This window comes from Daphnia pulex, chromosome 11, assembly GCF_021134715.1.
Source record: "Daphnia pulex isolate KAP4 chromosome 11, ASM2113471v1".
In the NCBI taxonomy this organism is placed as follows: Eukaryota; Metazoa; Arthropoda; class Branchiopoda; order Diplostraca; family Daphniidae; genus Daphnia; species Daphnia pulex.
In genome coordinates this window covers 402990-419338 of record NC_060027.1, presented here as the reverse complement: position 1 = coordinate 419338, position 16349 = coordinate 402990, and the positions used below count along the sequence as shown (strand labels likewise).

Sequence of the window (16349 nt, the reverse complement as noted above, 5' to 3'; positions counted from 1 at the left end):
AAGTGCTGTCAGTTGTCTGAACAACGATACTGTTGATTTGTTGGAATTGCCAGAACGAAATGTCTAATGCGGTTTAATTAATTGTTAGTACTACCGGTATAATTCTAACTGGGCATTCGTGCGTCTTATCTCAACTAAGGCACGGTACAAAACACATGCATCAATTGTAAAATTTTCAGCGGTTCGTATTTGTGGTTAGGTTTGCATGGGAGGAGAACAAAGTATCTATAATTCAAACTGATATTTTACATTAGAGACCTTGGACGAGTAATCCTACCTCAATACGGATCAGTAAATGCAGTTTTAATTTGAAACCAGTGAAGCATTCAAGCACATCTTATTTAGTCATTTGAATTCAGCGCTGGTGGCTGGCCCGCATGTAGGAAATGTTTGATCGTATTGGTGAAAGATGAACGCCAATTTTTCTTGCGCAATTCTCTAAAATTTTACCTAGTAGGCTTTGTTAAGTCATCATCAACATTCAAATCTTCCGTCTTTCGCTAACTGCCAATTGTATCGTGCCGCGTCAGTACCGGCTGTCAATTTAGCATTACTTTTGTTTTAGCAGTAAGAATCTATACAAATTAAACGAAATATCATGTATTGGATTAATGATCGACTACCAGTATATATATTTTCAACGATTCCAGTCAGAACAATAATAGTGTGATTTTTTCTCTCTCCCATTTAGGTGCACCTGTGCCATTAACGCAAATTAATTGAAGAATCGACAGAGGATTTCTACTAAAGACACAACAATGATTTTTTTCAAAAAGGTCTGGTATTATATTGGTTCGTACTGGTCTGTTGCGGGGTGATTATTAATTGACTAAATGTTTACATTCAGAAAGTAAAAAGGACTGATTATTGATTTGATTTCCAGCCAAGGACTTATCTCGTGAAATAGCGAATCGTGAACTCCCCAAAGAAACAAAGCAAAGAGGACAATATTCCGGCGATCAAAAGCAGAAAAATGCTAGATGTGTCAACTATATTCAACTTGCGAATCTTCGAATTGCTGAGCTTGGCCACGTTGTTACTGGTAATCATGCATTTGTCAATATTTGGTGTAACTTGACTCAACCAATAAGTTAACAGTCCGCTCTCGCGCAGTCTTGTCAGCCTTTCAAGAAATCATGGCATAAAAGACAAAAAAAAAAAGAGTATAGAAACTATCGATATTTTTGAAACTTTATTAAATTGCATATTACCCTTTATTGAAAATAGTGTTGTAATGTTCTCCCTTTTTTAGTCCAAAAGATAAAAACAAGACATCGCTCAACGGTTTCGAAGCAGTCAGCCGACATTTCCCGTTATTAGCTGTCACATCCTCATAGATCCTGCTTAAAATGTCAGCACCACCCTACAGAGCCGAGGACGAGAAACAAGTGAGTACTGTTTACGCACTTTAATTCGTAGAAATATGCGCAATATTTAGCGTACTCTCACGTAGACGGCATCTTTTTTCAACACGTTATCAATTGCTTCGTTGTAATCACGAAAGAGAAGATGAGGATTCTGGCGTAGAGAATCCCCAAGGACTTTGAGATAGCCAGATTTAGCCTTCTAAAATGTTGAATGGAAAAACAGAGAAAATCATCAATATTGTTGAAAGACAACCAATTGGTTTTGATACCAGAAATTTGTCGTTGAAGGCGCTATTGTATTCCGCTGTCAATTTGTAGTGGTCGCTGCTCGCCAGCTCTTCTAGAGAGTTTATAATTGGTTTCATTTTGGTAACCGTCAGGAATGAGGTCAGAGTGCCGCTGTAAGCGTTGCAGATGACGACCGCAACCAGACACCAAAGAGCGATCGGAATTCGGATGTGGAGTCGGAGATTTTGCGGGATGTAGAAACCTTTAAGTAACGGAATGAACGCACTCGTTTAGGTAGATTATTTTTCGTTCAGTATTATTATTGCACCGACCTTGTCCAGTTAGAAGCCCTAGGGTTGTAAGTGTATTGCGTCCCAGAATTTCCCAAAATGACGTTGAGACTGAGCTGGAATTGCGAGTATTTTGATATCGACTGAAGATGGCCAATGTTCCAATCATAGCTACAAAAGTTATAAACAAACACGCCCAAGTCTATGAAAACACAAGATACAATTATTCAAAATGTCTGAATTCGAGCAGTAACAAGTTATGGTGATGTCCGTGACGATTTACCAACAACGAAAAGGGTTGTACAACAGCAACTAGGCGACTCTCCTTCTCGGGATAACGAAGCATCAAACGACTATTGCCAATCAGCAAAGGGATTGTGAAATCCATTAAACGAGTCCGTTCCACCGTTGGGATAAGTACCATTGGGATAATATCTACTTCCTTCAATGATTTAAAAACACAAAATTATGGGTGGATTATTTGTTACTTCCGTCAATATTTCACGTTACTTTTGTCTTGACCAGTTGATTAATCATGGCTTGGGTTATTCCGAATTTGACAATCTCCGATTGATTGACAGGCACGAAAGTGATTCTTTTCGAGTAAAGTCAATTAAGTGAGAGCACATGCCTTATTTCAAAAGCGAAAAATGTTGAAATGTTCACCTTAATTGATATTGTTGAGCCATCCAATCAATTATGTTATAACAATACCCGCTGTAAATTGCATTGCCATCTTTCCCTTGCGTAACCATGAAAAATGGGGGATACTGTGCGCGCAAAATCAAATCATTTACAACGTTTTTTGTTTTTTAGTCAGTAGTTAATGGAAAATACTAACGTGAAATGCGGACACTCTCAAGTGCTGGCCTTGCAAAATCTCGCTATCTTTTATCTTACTAGTACTATTACTGGTAATTTTTGTTTGAAGAGTTGAACTTGCCAATGCCAAGAGAATAACCAAAACTAACATCTTGACTGTAGCTCTTTAGGAGCACTACTATTCAGCCTATTCTACGTTTGAAGTCCCGTGCGGTTGAAGTTACAACTGCGCTGCTCTGCAAGTCATTCATCAGCTATTCTAGAGAGGCTAAACCAAACTTGGTGCTGATTCTGTACGAATCGAAATGTCCAGTTGCGAGATTCCAGTATATACCAAAGGATTTATAGAAAATGTCTCCGCAGTTTCATTTCTATTCTTTGTAGTTTGAACTGTCCGTGTGATTAGTTTTTTAGAAAAAGTCTGCCCAACTTACACAAGTTGTTTGAAAACCAAGGCAACTTTCAATTCTAAAAAATTCATTTAGTTTCCAAAGCTAGCTTGATTTCGCTCGAACAGTTCGGTTTCTCTAGTAGGATGTGCAGAGTATTGTATAAACAGGAAATAAGTCAATATAGCCTTCAAGTCGGTAAATCTCTTTGGACACCAATCATGAATTCAAGTCCATCTATATTTGAATTCCATTTCCACCAACAGAGATAATGTTTCTCTTATATAAGCTTTACTATTATTCAAAATGGTTTGGTATTTCCTACGAGTTCATTTGTGTCGTTAGATTGCGAATTACATTATAATCAAGTCATTAAATATTCCCCCGTTGTTTAATGTAATTGCCAATCTCCAACTTGTATTTGTTGATTCCATACATTATAATATCATAAAGTTAATGATTGTGATAATAAGTTTGCAGATGTGTTGTTTAACATGCGGGGGAAAAAATTGCATGAAGATTTAATTAAGAAATTGAATTTATTTGGTATAGGACCCGGCCGCTGCCCCATTAGTGGTGCTGGAGCTATTCGCTACGCGAATCCTCGGCTGCTGCTGAGAAAAGGTTTTGCTTTTGCCATCCGGCGATGGTAAATTACTGCCAACTCCAATGCTGCTGCTTCTCTTCATCTTGTTCTTCTTTGGTACGAAATTCATGTCTATTTTCAAATCCGTCAATTTCTTCCGGTGCCCGTACACTTGCGGAGGGGAAAGCATGGCCGGATCTAAATTCAAACTGTCGCCATTGTCGTCGTTGATTTTATTATCTGCCGATTTACTCGCGTTGAACCCTCTCTTGGTCATTTCTTTGCTCACTGTCATCTAGAATTTAAATCATTAGTTGCAGTTAGTCTCATGATTAATTTCATTGAATTGATTTTGGAGGATTATTTTACAGGTAAGATGCAGGTGCCGTTAAGACCCATGACAGTCGACTGTTGATCTAACAAAGTGATACTCTGGTTTAAAGGACTAATGAGAGACGATTGACCAGGGATGGATATCAGAGAATTCGAACGTTTCAACGGCGGTAACGGAGAATTTCTAGCCGAAACAGATCCACCCCTAATCGATCCTTCATTCTTGATTGGATCGTTGACCGCAAGAAGCGCCATAGGAGCTCGAGGCGTTCTTCTGTTAAGTAATAATCATTAAAAAAAAAACACACATTTTGCAAGTTTTCAATAATTGACTCATTTGCATACATAGGTTTGCCCTCAATCTGTTTGATGAGCCGCTCGTTTTGCTTGGTAACGGCCTCCTGCTGTCTCAGCAAGGCTTCCCTGAGTGAGTAGAGATCGGTGTTTTCTTTCCTGAGGGCTCGATTTTCTTGCAAGAGACTGTGCAGCAGTTCCTGGGCTTCCTGGGTGGGTAAATCGCCCAATCTCGGCGTGGTCAGTGCTGCTCCAATCAGCAAATCTTCCTCGGCGGGAGTTGAGGATCGAATGACGGATGTCACCGGCCGTTGCTGGGTGTTGACCGATTTCTCCATGTCGACCAAATTGCGCAGGTGAACATTCTCCTCCTGTAGGGCCATCACTTCCCGTTTTAAACTTAAAATCAATGCCTCCCTGGGATCCTGGAATCAATTTGAAATGTTATTTCTGATCTTTATAGATTTGGTTTTCTTCGGCGAGATGTGCTACCATGACGACGACCGGTTTGTTGCGAATGTGTTTCGCCCTGGCGGCGTAACGGAGCGTGTTGAGAGTCTCGGACAAATTGGATCTCGCCGGGGACACGCACGCCACCTGTACGATAATCAATTCATTTCTTGTATATAAAATCATAAATTCTGATTGATTGATTACCATTAAGGTGACCCCGTTTCCGGCAAGACTATCGGATAAGAGTTGAGTCAATTTGGAATCGCGGTAAGGAATGTGTCCGTTCCGTTTCCTCGGGTCGCTCAGTTGCGATATGCAATAGCCTAAATCAATCAAATTAGCCTAAAATCGTTTAATTCATTATTTTGTTTTCTATTTTACCTAGGACCATCAAACTTTTGTTGATGTTATTGGCCTCTTCGAGTGTTTTACCCTGGCTGTTGGTTTTCTTGGTCATTTCGCTACCGGCCAGATCGACAAAGTTGATTTTGCCGTGCCGACTCAGGTAAACACCCTCCTCTGATGCCTGTATACAACTCGATAATCAAATTCATTATTTTATGCATGCAAATTTCAGGTCATTCGTCACCTGCAATTCGGAGATGACGTGAACGGTGAGAATGGTGTGACTGCGGCTGGAATAGTCGTTCATGCTGTGACACAATCAGACGAGAAACCTACAGAATGTGCACCCAAATGTGAACGGAAATTTGATTACCCGTGACTGCCGACAGCTCGGTTCTTCATTCCTTCCTCTAGGACGGCCAGCAGATCGTCGAATTCCTGGATGCAAGTGACACACACACCACAAAGTTTGGTAAGTATTGTCATCTCGTGCGAATGTTTGCGGTGCGTGATGCAAGGGCGACACCACCGTTACGCAACTCTACTGACAAGTATACGTTGTTTTACCTCGCATTCAACTGTAAAGAGATTCTCGACGTAGAAACCACCGGCGACTCTTGACCAGCGCACCTGCAGCGGTTTCTTGAAGGTGCTGAGATTGAGTAAGTCGATCACCTGCCAAATTGGGCATTTGCATAATAGCCAAAAGTTTGATATAGATTCAAGTTGTTTCCTCTAACTACTTGGGACAAGTTGGGAAATTCGCTCGAACCAATTACGATCATGGGCTTTGACTTGAACGCTGTCACAACTTTCTTACGCCTCGTGATCGATGAGTGGTGAATATAGCAAACGGTGTACACGTGAAAAGTAGCCTATACTCCTTCTTCCCTGGGAAAAAAAACTTGTACCCTCCCTTTGCACTCGGCCGGTCTCACGCAATCCACCATTTGGAGACTTGCTCTAGGTAATAGAGGGGGGTAGCAGCTCTTACATAGGGCGAGAGGAACTAACACACATGTACTACTACTACTATTGTAGGGACGAAGGGGAAAAGTTGATTCATTTTTATTTTATTTTATTCATTTTTTTTTTTACCTTTTCGTTGTAGATTTCCAGGAAAGAAGCTTTGATAATATAGGTGCAATCTGACTTGGACTTTTCCTTCAATCGGTCGAAAAGGTGAACGAAGGCTCGATAGATGAGCCCGTGTTCTTCCGAGAAGGGATCCGGTTGGTCCTGGAACTATAACAAACATCAGAGCGCTATTATATATGTCGTAAGAAAAACACGGGAGTGCATGTGTATAACTACCAGCACGTACCAAATGGGGCGGGCCAGTGAGTGAGTGCGTTTTGCCCGATCCTGTCTGCCCGTAACAAAAGACGGTGGTCGAATAGCCTTCCATGGCCATGGCGATGATTTTGGCCACTCCGGATTTTTCCATCATCTCCGATTGACTGGCCGTTTGATCGAAAACGGCGTTGAACGTGAACGATTTGGCGGTCAGCGTTTGATTGAAAGTGGACTGCGAACCGCTGATGGCACTTTGTCCATTGGCTCGGACGTCTGGTCGCATCATTATCTGCTCATGGCTGAGAACTTGAATAATGGTGTCGTCGTTCCGTTGAATTTCCCGCTCGCTTAACGGTCGCACTCTGACAGCAATAATAATATAACCCAATCAATATTGTCTAGTCCAATCATAATAGGGTGGTGGGGGGTGATTGACGTGTCTCTACTACTCACCTGACGACGACGCTAATGTTACCCAAATCATCGGGGCTGTTGTCATTGCCCAGATCGGCCAGAGATCCGAACGAACTTGTATTGGAATAAGACGAAGCGCTACCGAACCTATTTCGACAAATGTGGTTCAATCAAAATCATTTCAAAATTTTGAATTTGGAAAAATATTTACCCTTCGGAAGAGCTGGCTCGTCGAACGGATCCTTGTTTACTGTTCCGGGTCAGTCCCATGTTGAGTTTGAGGTAAATTTTGTCGTCAAACAATTAGTGACCAATCCAAGATCATTTCCTGTGCACTAGTCGACTTGAGTTTGGCTACTGAGCTCGGTCGATGACTGTCGACGAGTGTCGAGTTCTCTTATAAGGCACGCTCCCTTTTCTATCTGTTATTTTTGAGGTTGCTAGTACACTACTACTACTCAGACTAGTATATATGTATGTATCTCGATCTACTGTTTTCTCCCCTCTTTCAATCGATCTTTACTAGCGCTCTATGTGTGGGTGCGGAGAGCGGTGGAAAAGTTATGATGATTGAACTTCTAGCTCTGCCCCTCACCACCCACTCTTCGTCTACGCACAGTCCCGTTTGTTTTTGGTGTCCTTATTGTTGATACCACCCTCTTGTTTTTACTTTGTGACCGCCCCCGTATTGTCATTACGGCAACGGGATCTATACGACACGGCAATTTGACCAATGCACACGAACAGCACAAATGCACGGAGACAATTTTTCACGATATTTTTATTGGGTTTCAAGCGATGGCATTTCACCTAGCTAGTTTGAGGTAAGAAATCTGCACTAAAGTTGGTAGTTCAGGGGATCATTATTGATTTGCACGGTGGACAAGTTTTGTTTTGAATTTGCGAAGCGTTTTGTCCTTCTCCGGTCGCCATGGTAACTAGACGCCACATCATGAATACTGAATTATTGCATTGTTTGATTTATGTTGGCGAATCAAGAATGCAATCTCTACAGCACAATTCTATCGAAGATTTTTTTAAATTCGATATAGAATTGATTTTCTTGACGTATTTTTGAGAAAAAAGATAAAACGGAATAGAAACCTTTTAAAGGAATCTGGCAACGTCAACGCGGACGCTGTAGTCCATTTTGACATTTTCCTTCGCTCCATTCATTCGCTCTGTCTGTGCGCTTACTTCACATAGTTTTGTTGTGTCAAAGTACTATTTATGTTTTTCAACTTTAAACAAATCGTGTGAATTCCTGGGATACAACTGAAAATGTCTCGGTCAGTTAGGGCAGAAACACGTAGCAGAGCTAAAGATGACATCAAACGAGTCATGCAAGTCGTGGACAAAGTCCGGCATTGGTATGTTGTTTTCTTCAATTGATCAATTCATAGAACTTGTCCTTGAATTTGGTTTAATTTTGTGCAGGGAGAAGAAATGGGTTACAATCGGAGACACTACAATGAAAATTTTCAAATGGGTTCCAGTTTCTCAAATAGAAATGGTGGTAAACATTCACGATAATTGTTCTAGACTGTTTTTGGCTAACCAGGTGTGTAATATTCAACAGAAAAAGAAGGGAAAAGATTCGAAAATGAACAAAGAAAACGACACCTCCAAAAAAGAGACATCTTTTATCAGTTTCAGTGGAGAAGATTCAAACACAAGTATTTATTTTTTATGAAATGTTTCGATTGCATTGTTGGCTCATTCCGTTAATCCCTTATAGGTTTTTCCCTGACAAGTGAATCTCAAGGTCCACTTGACTTTGCATCCACACAGCTCATGGCGTCAGAAGACTCCAATTCTTTGTATGAACCCGGAGTGAAGAGATTAAAAATGGAATGACCAAGTATGTCTTGATTAATTTTATGCTAAATGTCAAAAATGTGTGCAAAATTTCATAATGGATACTCTTAATAAATAGTTTTTTAACAAATTTCATTTTTAAGGACTAAGCTACTACTAGTTTATGATTTAGTATGGGAACTTTTCTTTATAAACGAGTTCAGGATAGAAAAGTGATTTGTTTAGCATTAACACTTGGCCTAATATTTATCATTCAAATAATAATTCCTTCTTTATTCTTGTATCTCAAATTTAAAGACATGATTCAATAACTTAAAAGAAAAGTACCTATTTAGACATTAGTGTGTGTGCGATTTACAGTTCATTTTTTACTTAAATAGTTTCGACATTTGGCAAACTGGGTGCGCAAGCAGCGCATTCAGTTGGAAGTGTAGTGGAGTAGAAAACGTGTTCGATGTCCTTTCCTTCTTTGATTCCATTGTGCAAGGTGATAGATTGCCATCCAGCTAAGAGAAAGACAAATCGGGAGACATACAAAAAGATACATCGGGGGAGAGTGCAAATGATGTTTGAAAATCCGTTGCCATTGAGTCTTGCTCCATTGGAACTGGTGTGCCAATGCCACAAGCCTCCGGTGTGGACGAAGAAATATTGTAACTTTCTTCAACCTAGCACATTGATGGTGAACCTGTAGTTTAGATTGCGTGTAAAATATTATTCCGTGATTACCGATGATGTTGAAGTATCACAGGAAGTATTCCATTGCTCTTGAAGATATGATCGTTCTCTTTGATAGTCGTCCTCACTGTGATAGAACGCTCAATTCAGTCGTTAAAGACAAACAATTCGTATATGATTTAACTTACTGAATAAGAGTATTGCTTAAAATAAAACCAAAAACCATTTGATTAGTATCAGAATCTCGATAGTAAACGAATTCACCTCGAGATTTCACATGAACAATCTGGTGTTTACCCTTTAATGGGTAAGATATGCAATTTGCACGGCCATTTTTTTCCACCCCTGTTAATCAAATAGTAACAAATTCAATAAAACATTTAAATTTCGTTTTCTTGCACAACTCACAATAGTTTTGGGCTTCAGAAACAAAACTGACGGCGTCTTCTACAATGAAATCGTGAGCTTTTTTGTTTACGACTTCCTCGCACGTATAACCTGCAACCATTTTGATCCTGCATTTGTTCGATATCAATAAGTTAGACTGCTTTTTTAAAATAGAGTAAAACTAACCGTTTATCTGCTTGAATGATTCTTCCGTCTATGGAGTGTAGTGTCATATACTGATAGTATGTCCGGATGTGGATAAACGAAGCTAGTCGGGGCCAACAACTACAGTCCGTATAGGCAGGCATAATTTGCTTGTCTTGATGACTAGTTTTCTCTCGTGAAGTTCGAATGCACTGGCGGATGTATCCGGTCAAGAAAACTGTGTGGTACTGAGGTGCCGTTTTCGACCGATGGATGATGGATTCTGTTATCCGACAATCGGGAAAAGTAAAGTCTTTCGAGTCCTCGACAGTAGGCCTACCATCGGCAGATGGTTCCGTCAGAAAAACACGAACAATCTCCGCGTAGTCCTCTGGATGAACCAGTTCTGACAAATTACGTCCAATCATGCTAATCTGTAACGTTTCGATATATTGTGACTTGAAATTTTACAGATGTAAGAAAATGTCTTATTTAAACAAGTACTCGATCAAAGCCCAGTGTAGACTTAACATCGGTTGGCACCCAGGTGATGTCAATGCCATTCGCCGAGGAATAGGAAAGCCCAAGATGAAGGTTGGGTTGAACTGGCGTTGCGTTTTGAACAGTGTAAATTGCCTGTTGCTTAATTTTAAAAATTTAAATTAAAATCACGATGTCTAGATGTGTTAAAGTTAAAAAGTTATCCTACCTTCGTAAGTGCACCGTTTTGCGCCTCTGTGTAAGCGGTGTAAGCTTCGTTCTTAGCTTCACAAAACCGTTCCCAAAGTACATTCAATTGTACTTGAAGCTCTTCGTAAAAGTCTGCAGATTGCATCAAGAAAATCAGGTAAATTAATTAATAAAAAAAAACATAAAATAATGTTTTACTCATTGGCCTATCCTTTGGAGATTTTCCATCCGTGAAAAATTGGACTATCGATGGAGGAATTTCCGACAGACAAGCACGCGTTAGACGAGCTTTTGTAATCTCTTCCAATGGGATTGTTTCACTTTCTTGACCCATCACTAAAAACGCCGATTCCTTATTGAGTGCTTTAATTTCATCCTTACGTTCCTTTTCGGTCTGATTCTTGTTTTCCTTTTTCAATTGCTTTTCTGCTAATCTTAAATTAAAAATAAAAATAAAATAGGATTCACTATTATAACGGATGACCAAATGATCAGTACCTTAATGCCGTATTGTCTGCTGCTGCTGCTCGAGAACAGAGGCTGAAATGATCCTCCAGTTCTTTAGTTCCGCCTTTGGGCCCCAGACGGCAAATCTGTCCACAAACCTTACACGCAGCGTAGCCTCTACACGAGTTATCGTCTGTCACCATTTTCCTGGTATCACAGTAAACAATGCGAAGGAATTTTTCCCAGACCTTCTTTTTGGATGCTTCACTGTCCTCCACGAGTGAATATAAACCACTGGTTATTTTAACATGTATATAATTAACGTCCATTATGGTATTCATCTTCTAGATGAAATCGAATCTGGTAAATTAGACGACACACTTTAAAAAGTTCAAATTACTGGAATACCAAGAAACGAGTGCTCTCCGTTGCGAGGAGAGATAGTGACTGATGTCCAGCAGACTGGTCTAATCCCTGACTCATTTAAGAAAAATTAAACAATATGGTGACCCGTAACACCCATATGAGACCCCCGATCCTTTACAAGAAACAAAAACTGCCTGAGGTTCGCGGGCATTTGCTGTTGCTACGCGACTTGGCTGATGGTCAGCTATTATCTACTTAATATCGATTAAAAACTAAAAAGCCACGATTTGTTTGAGTTAACGATCACCGAAGGATCAAGAATTCACGATACAAGTCAAATTTTTAGCTTACAATATGAAAAACATCAAAGTCCAAGCGCACAGGGCTGCAAGGGTCAGGGATTTTATTGTACCCAACCACCGGTGTTTACATACTTATTTTAGATATGGACCAATATGGACGATAACAAGAATTAATTAGAGCACAATTAAATTAAATCACATAATAACAAACACTGGTTTGCAATAAAATACATTTTTTAAATTATGCTATTGTCACTAATCTTAAGAATATTTTTTGTTTCGTTTTGAATTTCGTTTCAAATTTTTTGGGAAAATAACATTTTAATAAATCAGCGCTAGATGTCTCAAATCGTAAACAACCACGTGCCTCGTCGTCTGCTACTCACACTCGTGTCAGTCTCTGTAGGGTTTGCCAACATTTTTCTTTAGTGATTCTCGTTTACTATATGACGCTAATTTGTTGAATAAAACTTTCGGTGAAATTTGAAACCATGGGGCCAAATAAAAAAGGTTACAACTGGAAAGCACGTCAAGTTGTCAAAACAAAAATTATTAAAGCTGAAGGGGTGAGTAATACAGTAAGGCTTTGAATATTTCTGATGTCTTAATGTTGATTCTATATATAGGTTGAGATTGAAATAAATGGGGCAGAGTCTTCAAAGTATGATGAGTGCAATGCACTTGTTTTGCCATCAAAGAAAAGGACAACAAAAGTTGTTAAAGAGAAGAAATCCAACCAGCGGATCTTGTCAAAGACACAACGAAAAAAGCTTGAGAAGATTGTAGATGTCAAGAAAAAGAAAGCTAATGTAATTGATGCAATTATGGTTTTATAAGTAAACCTGAATAACAGCTTTTTTTTTTGTTTTTAGAGAGCAGAGCTGTTGGAGTCTCTAGCCAAGTTTCAACCCAGTGCCCAGGAACTGTCTATGATGACATCCCTGACTTCAGTTCAAACCAAAGGCATAAAACGATCCATTGCAGAAACTAATTCTGTTACATTATTTGATGAACCTGGAGAAAACAAGCAAGAAAATGGAGCTGCTGGAGGCAAGAGGAGACAGAGATGGAAAGAAAAGGAAGAAAAGGCTGAAGTTGAAAATCCACAAACTGATGCCAATGTAATTGGTCTAGAAGTGGTTGATGAATCAAGCGATTCAGAACAAGAGGCATCTGAAGATGAAGAAATAGCTGAAGATGAAGAAGCTGAAGCTGAAGAAGCTGTTGTTTCTGAAGAGGTTGTTTCAAAAGAAGAGGTTTCAAATACCAATACCAAAGAAATTGACGCCTCTGTCAATGCCGAAACGGGTGCCGAAACGGGTGGCAACCCACAAGAAATTAAGGAAACTAAAAGTGATGACACTCCAGTGCCTAAACGTGAGTCAAAGCCGGCCATTTTCGTGCCTGTTCACCGTACGGCGGAAGTTCAAGCTGCAAGAATGAAACTGCCTATTCTTGCTGAAGAGCAAGCAATTGTTGAAGCCATTAATGAAAATCCAGTTGTCATTTTGGCAGGAGAAACTGGAAGTGGCAAAACTACTCAGGTAACATTTCTCATATTTATTTAGTGATTGCTTTATACTAATAACATGAAATGGTGTAGGTTCCTCAATTTCTCTATGAAGCTGGATATGCTGCTAATGGGAAAATCATTGGTGTCACAGAACCCAGGAGGGTGGCTGCAACATCCATGGCAAATCGTGTGGCCGAGGAGATGAACCTGCATGATGGTCAAGTTGGTTATCAGATTCGTTTTGAAGGCAACGTCAAGGACAATACCCGCATTAAATTCATGACTGACGGTGTTTTGTTAAAGGCATGTTCCTCGTCAAGAAGATATTTGCTCTCTCATTATTAACATTATTTTTAAAAATAATAGGAAGTTCAAAAAGATTTCCTTCTCAACAACTATTCTGTGGTGATAATCGATGAAGCTCACGAACGCAGTGTTTACTCTGATATTTTACTGGGCCTGCTGTCGCGTATCGTGATGCTGCGACATAAACGAGGAAATCCTTTGAAAATGGTCATTATGTCTGCCACCCTTCGTGTCGAGGACTTTACAGATAACCAACGCCTTTTCAAGACTAAGCCGGTCGTTATACAGGTGAAACTATTGACCCCAAATGATTTTTTGTATCAATATGTGCTAATTTCTTTGTGCTACGTAGGTTGAAGCCAGACAATTTCCCGTGTCAGTACATTTCAATAAACGGACGGCCTTTGAAGATTATGTGGACGAATCCTATCGCAAAGTGTGCAAAATCCATAGACAGTTGCCTGACGGAGGCATTTTAGTTTTTCTAACTGGTCAACAAGAGGTTAATGCCCTTTGTAGAAAACTACGTCAGACGTTTCCGGGTGTCAAGAAGACGGAGGAGTCCAAGCCTGTAGAAACTGCACCATCAAAGCCCGAAGATGCTCCCGTCATGTCCGACCCAGAAGAGGTATTGTGTTCTCAAAACTAAATAAAAAACAAAACAATTGATTAACATTTCCTTGTGTAAAACAGGACGAAGACATGGAAAAGGTTTTGTCTAAAATCAAAGCCAAAAAGCAAAACATGAAGAAGCGCTCAAAGAAGGAAGTGGATCAGCGAGTAAAGATCAACTTAGATCATTATTCTGCTTTGCCACTTCAGGAGCAAGAACAAGATCACGATGAAAGTCTCGGCGATTTGGTGGATTCAGATCAAGAACTCGACATCAACGATGAGTCGGAGGCTTTATCTCAGAGTCAAACTGCACCTCCTTTGTGGGTCCTTCCCTTGTATTCCCTTCTACCCTCCTATCGCCAGCAGAAAGTGTTTGCTCCTCCGCCCGAAGGATCGAGATTGTGTGTGGTGGCCACTAATGTCGCAGAAACTTCACTTACGATACCTAACGTCCGTTATGTAGTCGATACTGGTCGAGTTAAAACAAAATTCTTCGATAAAGTCACGGGAGTGTCCGCATTTCACGTTACCTGGACCTCGCAGGCTGCCGCTAACCAGCGTGCTGGTCGCGCTGGTCGTACTGGCCCAGGACATTGTTATCGTCTCTATTCTTCTGCCGTTTTCAATGATGAGTTTGAAAAGTTCTCTTTGCCAGATATCGCAAGAAGGTAATTTTATTGTTATTGATTATCGTGGACATGTGTATTTATACAGTTTCTCTTTTCCAGGCCGATCGATGATTTAGTTTTGCAAATGAAATCGATGGATATTGAAAAAGTTATTCACTTTCCGTTCCCTACGCCTCCAGATATCCAGCAATTATACGCAGCCGAGCGCCGCTTACTGTTGCTTAATGCTCTCGAACCGCCACCACGCAACATCCGACTGAAACGTAAAATTTCATAGTCTCTTATTTAAACATAAATATCTAATATTTAATTCGGTTTATAGAAAGTCAAGAGTGGACATCAAAGATTACTCCACTGGGAAGAGCCATGGCCGCCTATCCACTAGCACCACGTTATGCAAAAATGCTTTTGCTCAGCCAACAACATGACCTGCTTCAATTGAGCATCACTTTGGTGGCTGCCTTATCCGTTCAAGAACTCGTACTGGACCAGCCAGCTGATTCTGAGCCAGGCGATACGCACAGAAGATGGCTTGGTCAACGCCGATCCTGGGCTGGAACTGGGCAGTCACTCTTTTTGGGTGATCCAATGGTACTTGTCCGAGCTGTTGGCGCTGCCGAGTATTCGGGTGACATCGAGGCTTTCTGTTCCACAAATGGGATACGCAGCAAAGCCCTACGTGAAGTGCGCAAGTTGCGAGTCCAGCTGACCAACGAGACCAATTTAATTATCCCGTCTGGTACAACTCCCATCGTAGTTGACCCTCGTATGGCACCACCAACAGAGCTTCAAGCGAAACAATTGCGACAAATTCTAATGGCAGGACTTCCAGATCACGTGGCCAGGAGAATAGCTCCAAACGAAATTAAAGAAGCCGAAGACCGTAGGAAATACAAATACGCTTATCGCTGCCCGGAGATGGAGGATCCCGTTTTCCTTAACCCTTCGAGTATCTTGCGCTATTCACACCCTGAATGGATCGTCTATCAAGATATTTATGAACACGATGATAAAATTTATCTGCGTGGTATTACGGCAATCGAACCAGAATGGCTTCCTGTCTTTAGTCCTTCACAGTGTACCTTCTCCGCCCCATTGGAACTTCCTGCTCCTCGTTATGATTCTGATCAGGGAAGAATAGTGTGCCACATGAATGTTACATTCGGAAGAAGTGGTTGGCCTCTACCGGTCATGGAACTCGAATTCCCGGCTGGTATTGACCGGTTCAAGTTTTTCGCCCAATTTTTCCTTAGTGGAGATATCTGCCACCCTTTAACAAAGTAAGTTCACATTTTTCTTAACTTTCTTTATTAAAAACAGATTAATAATTGAAATTTTGCGTTATAGATATACCAAATTTCTACTATCAACTCCGTCAACAATGGTCAAGACTTGGGCAAAGCTCCAGCCCAGAACACAGTTGTTACTTAAAGAATTGACAATTCAAAACGTCGATAGTTTGGACACGCTTCTTGGCGCTTGGCAAAAAGATACACTCTACCTTTTGGCGGCCTATCAGGCGTGGGTTCCTGAATCTCTGCATGAAGAAGTTGCAGCCCACTGGCCACCCGTGTAATTGAATTTAACATCGCTTGAATAAATTGGGGTGAAAGAACAGCAACCTGGTGTTGTATTAG

General features: G+C 40.5%; 5 protein-coding genes across 9 annotated transcripts; 2 read left to right on the top strand and 3 right to left on the bottom strand.

The window, feature by feature from the left end:
- Window positions 1-1558: 1558 nt before the first annotated feature.
- LOC124207622 (glutamate receptor ionotropic, delta-2-like) lies at window positions 1559-2276 on the bottom strand. The gene is made up of 3 exons (XM_046605194.1): window positions 2169-2276; window positions 1928-2087; window positions 1559-1857 (listed from the first exon to the last, which is right to left on the bottom strand). Exons 1-3 carry the CDS (start codon window positions 2271-2273, stop codon window positions 1559-1561), a joined length of 564 nt encoding a protein of 187 aa, XP_046461150.1. The 5' UTR covers window positions 2274-2276.
- Window positions 2277-3486: 1210 nt separating this feature from the next.
- Window positions 3487-7167, bottom strand: LOC124207224 (kinesin-like protein KIF12). The gene is made up of 13 exons (XM_046604582.1): window positions 7029-7167; window positions 6857-6964; window positions 6432-6765; window positions 6206-6352; window positions 5675-5782; window positions 5481-5545; window positions 5352-5415; window positions 5144-5288; window positions 4967-5085; window positions 4802-4906; window positions 4361-4734; window positions 4052-4289; window positions 3487-3977 (listed from the first exon to the last, which is right to left on the bottom strand). Exons 1-13 carry the CDS (start codon window positions 7085-7087, stop codon window positions 3636-3638), a joined length of 2208 nt encoding a protein of 735 aa, XP_046460538.1. The 5' UTR covers window positions 7088-7167; the 3' UTR covers window positions 3487-3635.
- Window positions 7168-7593: 426 nt separating this feature from the next.
- LOC124207232 (B-cell CLL/lymphoma 7 protein family member A-like) lies at window positions 7594-8765 on the top strand. Of its 3 annotated transcripts, none has more exons than XM_046604593.1 (4): window positions 7594-8187; window positions 8255-8330; window positions 8397-8493; window positions 8556-8765. In XM_046604593.1, the coding sequence occupies exons 1-4, from the start codon at window positions 8099-8101 to the stop codon at window positions 8672-8674; spliced, it is 381 nt and encodes a 126-aa protein (XP_046460549.1). In that variant the 5' UTR covers window positions 7594-8098; the 3' UTR covers window positions 8675-8765. The 3 variants fall into 3 exon arrangements, with proteins under 3 accessions (XP_046460549.1, XP_046460548.1, XP_046460547.1); XM_046604592.1 differs by having other exon boundaries at window positions 8255-8333; XM_046604591.1 differs by having other exon boundaries at window positions 8255-8493.
- A 122-nt stretch (window positions 8766-8887) lies between these two features.
- On the bottom strand, window positions 8888-11615 carry LOC124207227. 3 transcript variants are annotated; one of them, XM_046604586.1, is made up of 10 exons: window positions 11390-11615; window positions 11033-11325; window positions 10733-10968; window positions 10554-10666; window positions 10349-10480; window positions 9887-10278; window positions 9722-9828; window positions 9502-9658; window positions 9365-9440; window positions 8888-9303 (listed from the first exon to the last, which is right to left on the bottom strand). In XM_046604586.1, exons 1-10 carry the CDS (start codon window positions 11462-11464, stop codon window positions 9142-9144), a joined length of 1743 nt encoding a protein of 580 aa, XP_046460542.1. In that variant the 5' UTR covers window positions 11465-11615; the 3' UTR covers window positions 8888-9141. The 3 variants fall into 3 exon arrangements, with proteins under 3 accessions (XP_046460542.1, XP_046460540.1, XP_046460541.1); XM_046604584.1 differs by having other exon boundaries at window positions 10349-10486; window positions 11390-11612; XM_046604585.1 differs by having other exon boundaries at window positions 10349-10486; window positions 11033-11322; window positions 11390-11612.
- Window positions 11616-12005: 390 nt separating this feature from the next.
- Window positions 12006-16329, top strand: LOC124207223 (probable ATP-dependent RNA helicase DHX37). The gene is made up of 10 exons (XM_046604581.1): window positions 12006-12215; window positions 12276-12458; window positions 12522-13193; window positions 13253-13465; window positions 13529-13756; window positions 13821-14096; window positions 14162-14751; window positions 14812-14975; window positions 15035-15992; window positions 16060-16329. The coding sequence occupies exons 1-10, from the start codon at window positions 12141-12143 to the stop codon at window positions 16286-16288; spliced, it is 3588 nt and encodes a 1195-aa protein (XP_046460537.1). The 5' UTR covers window positions 12006-12140; the 3' UTR covers window positions 16289-16329.
- The last annotated feature ends 20 nt before the right edge of the window (window positions 16330-16349 follow it).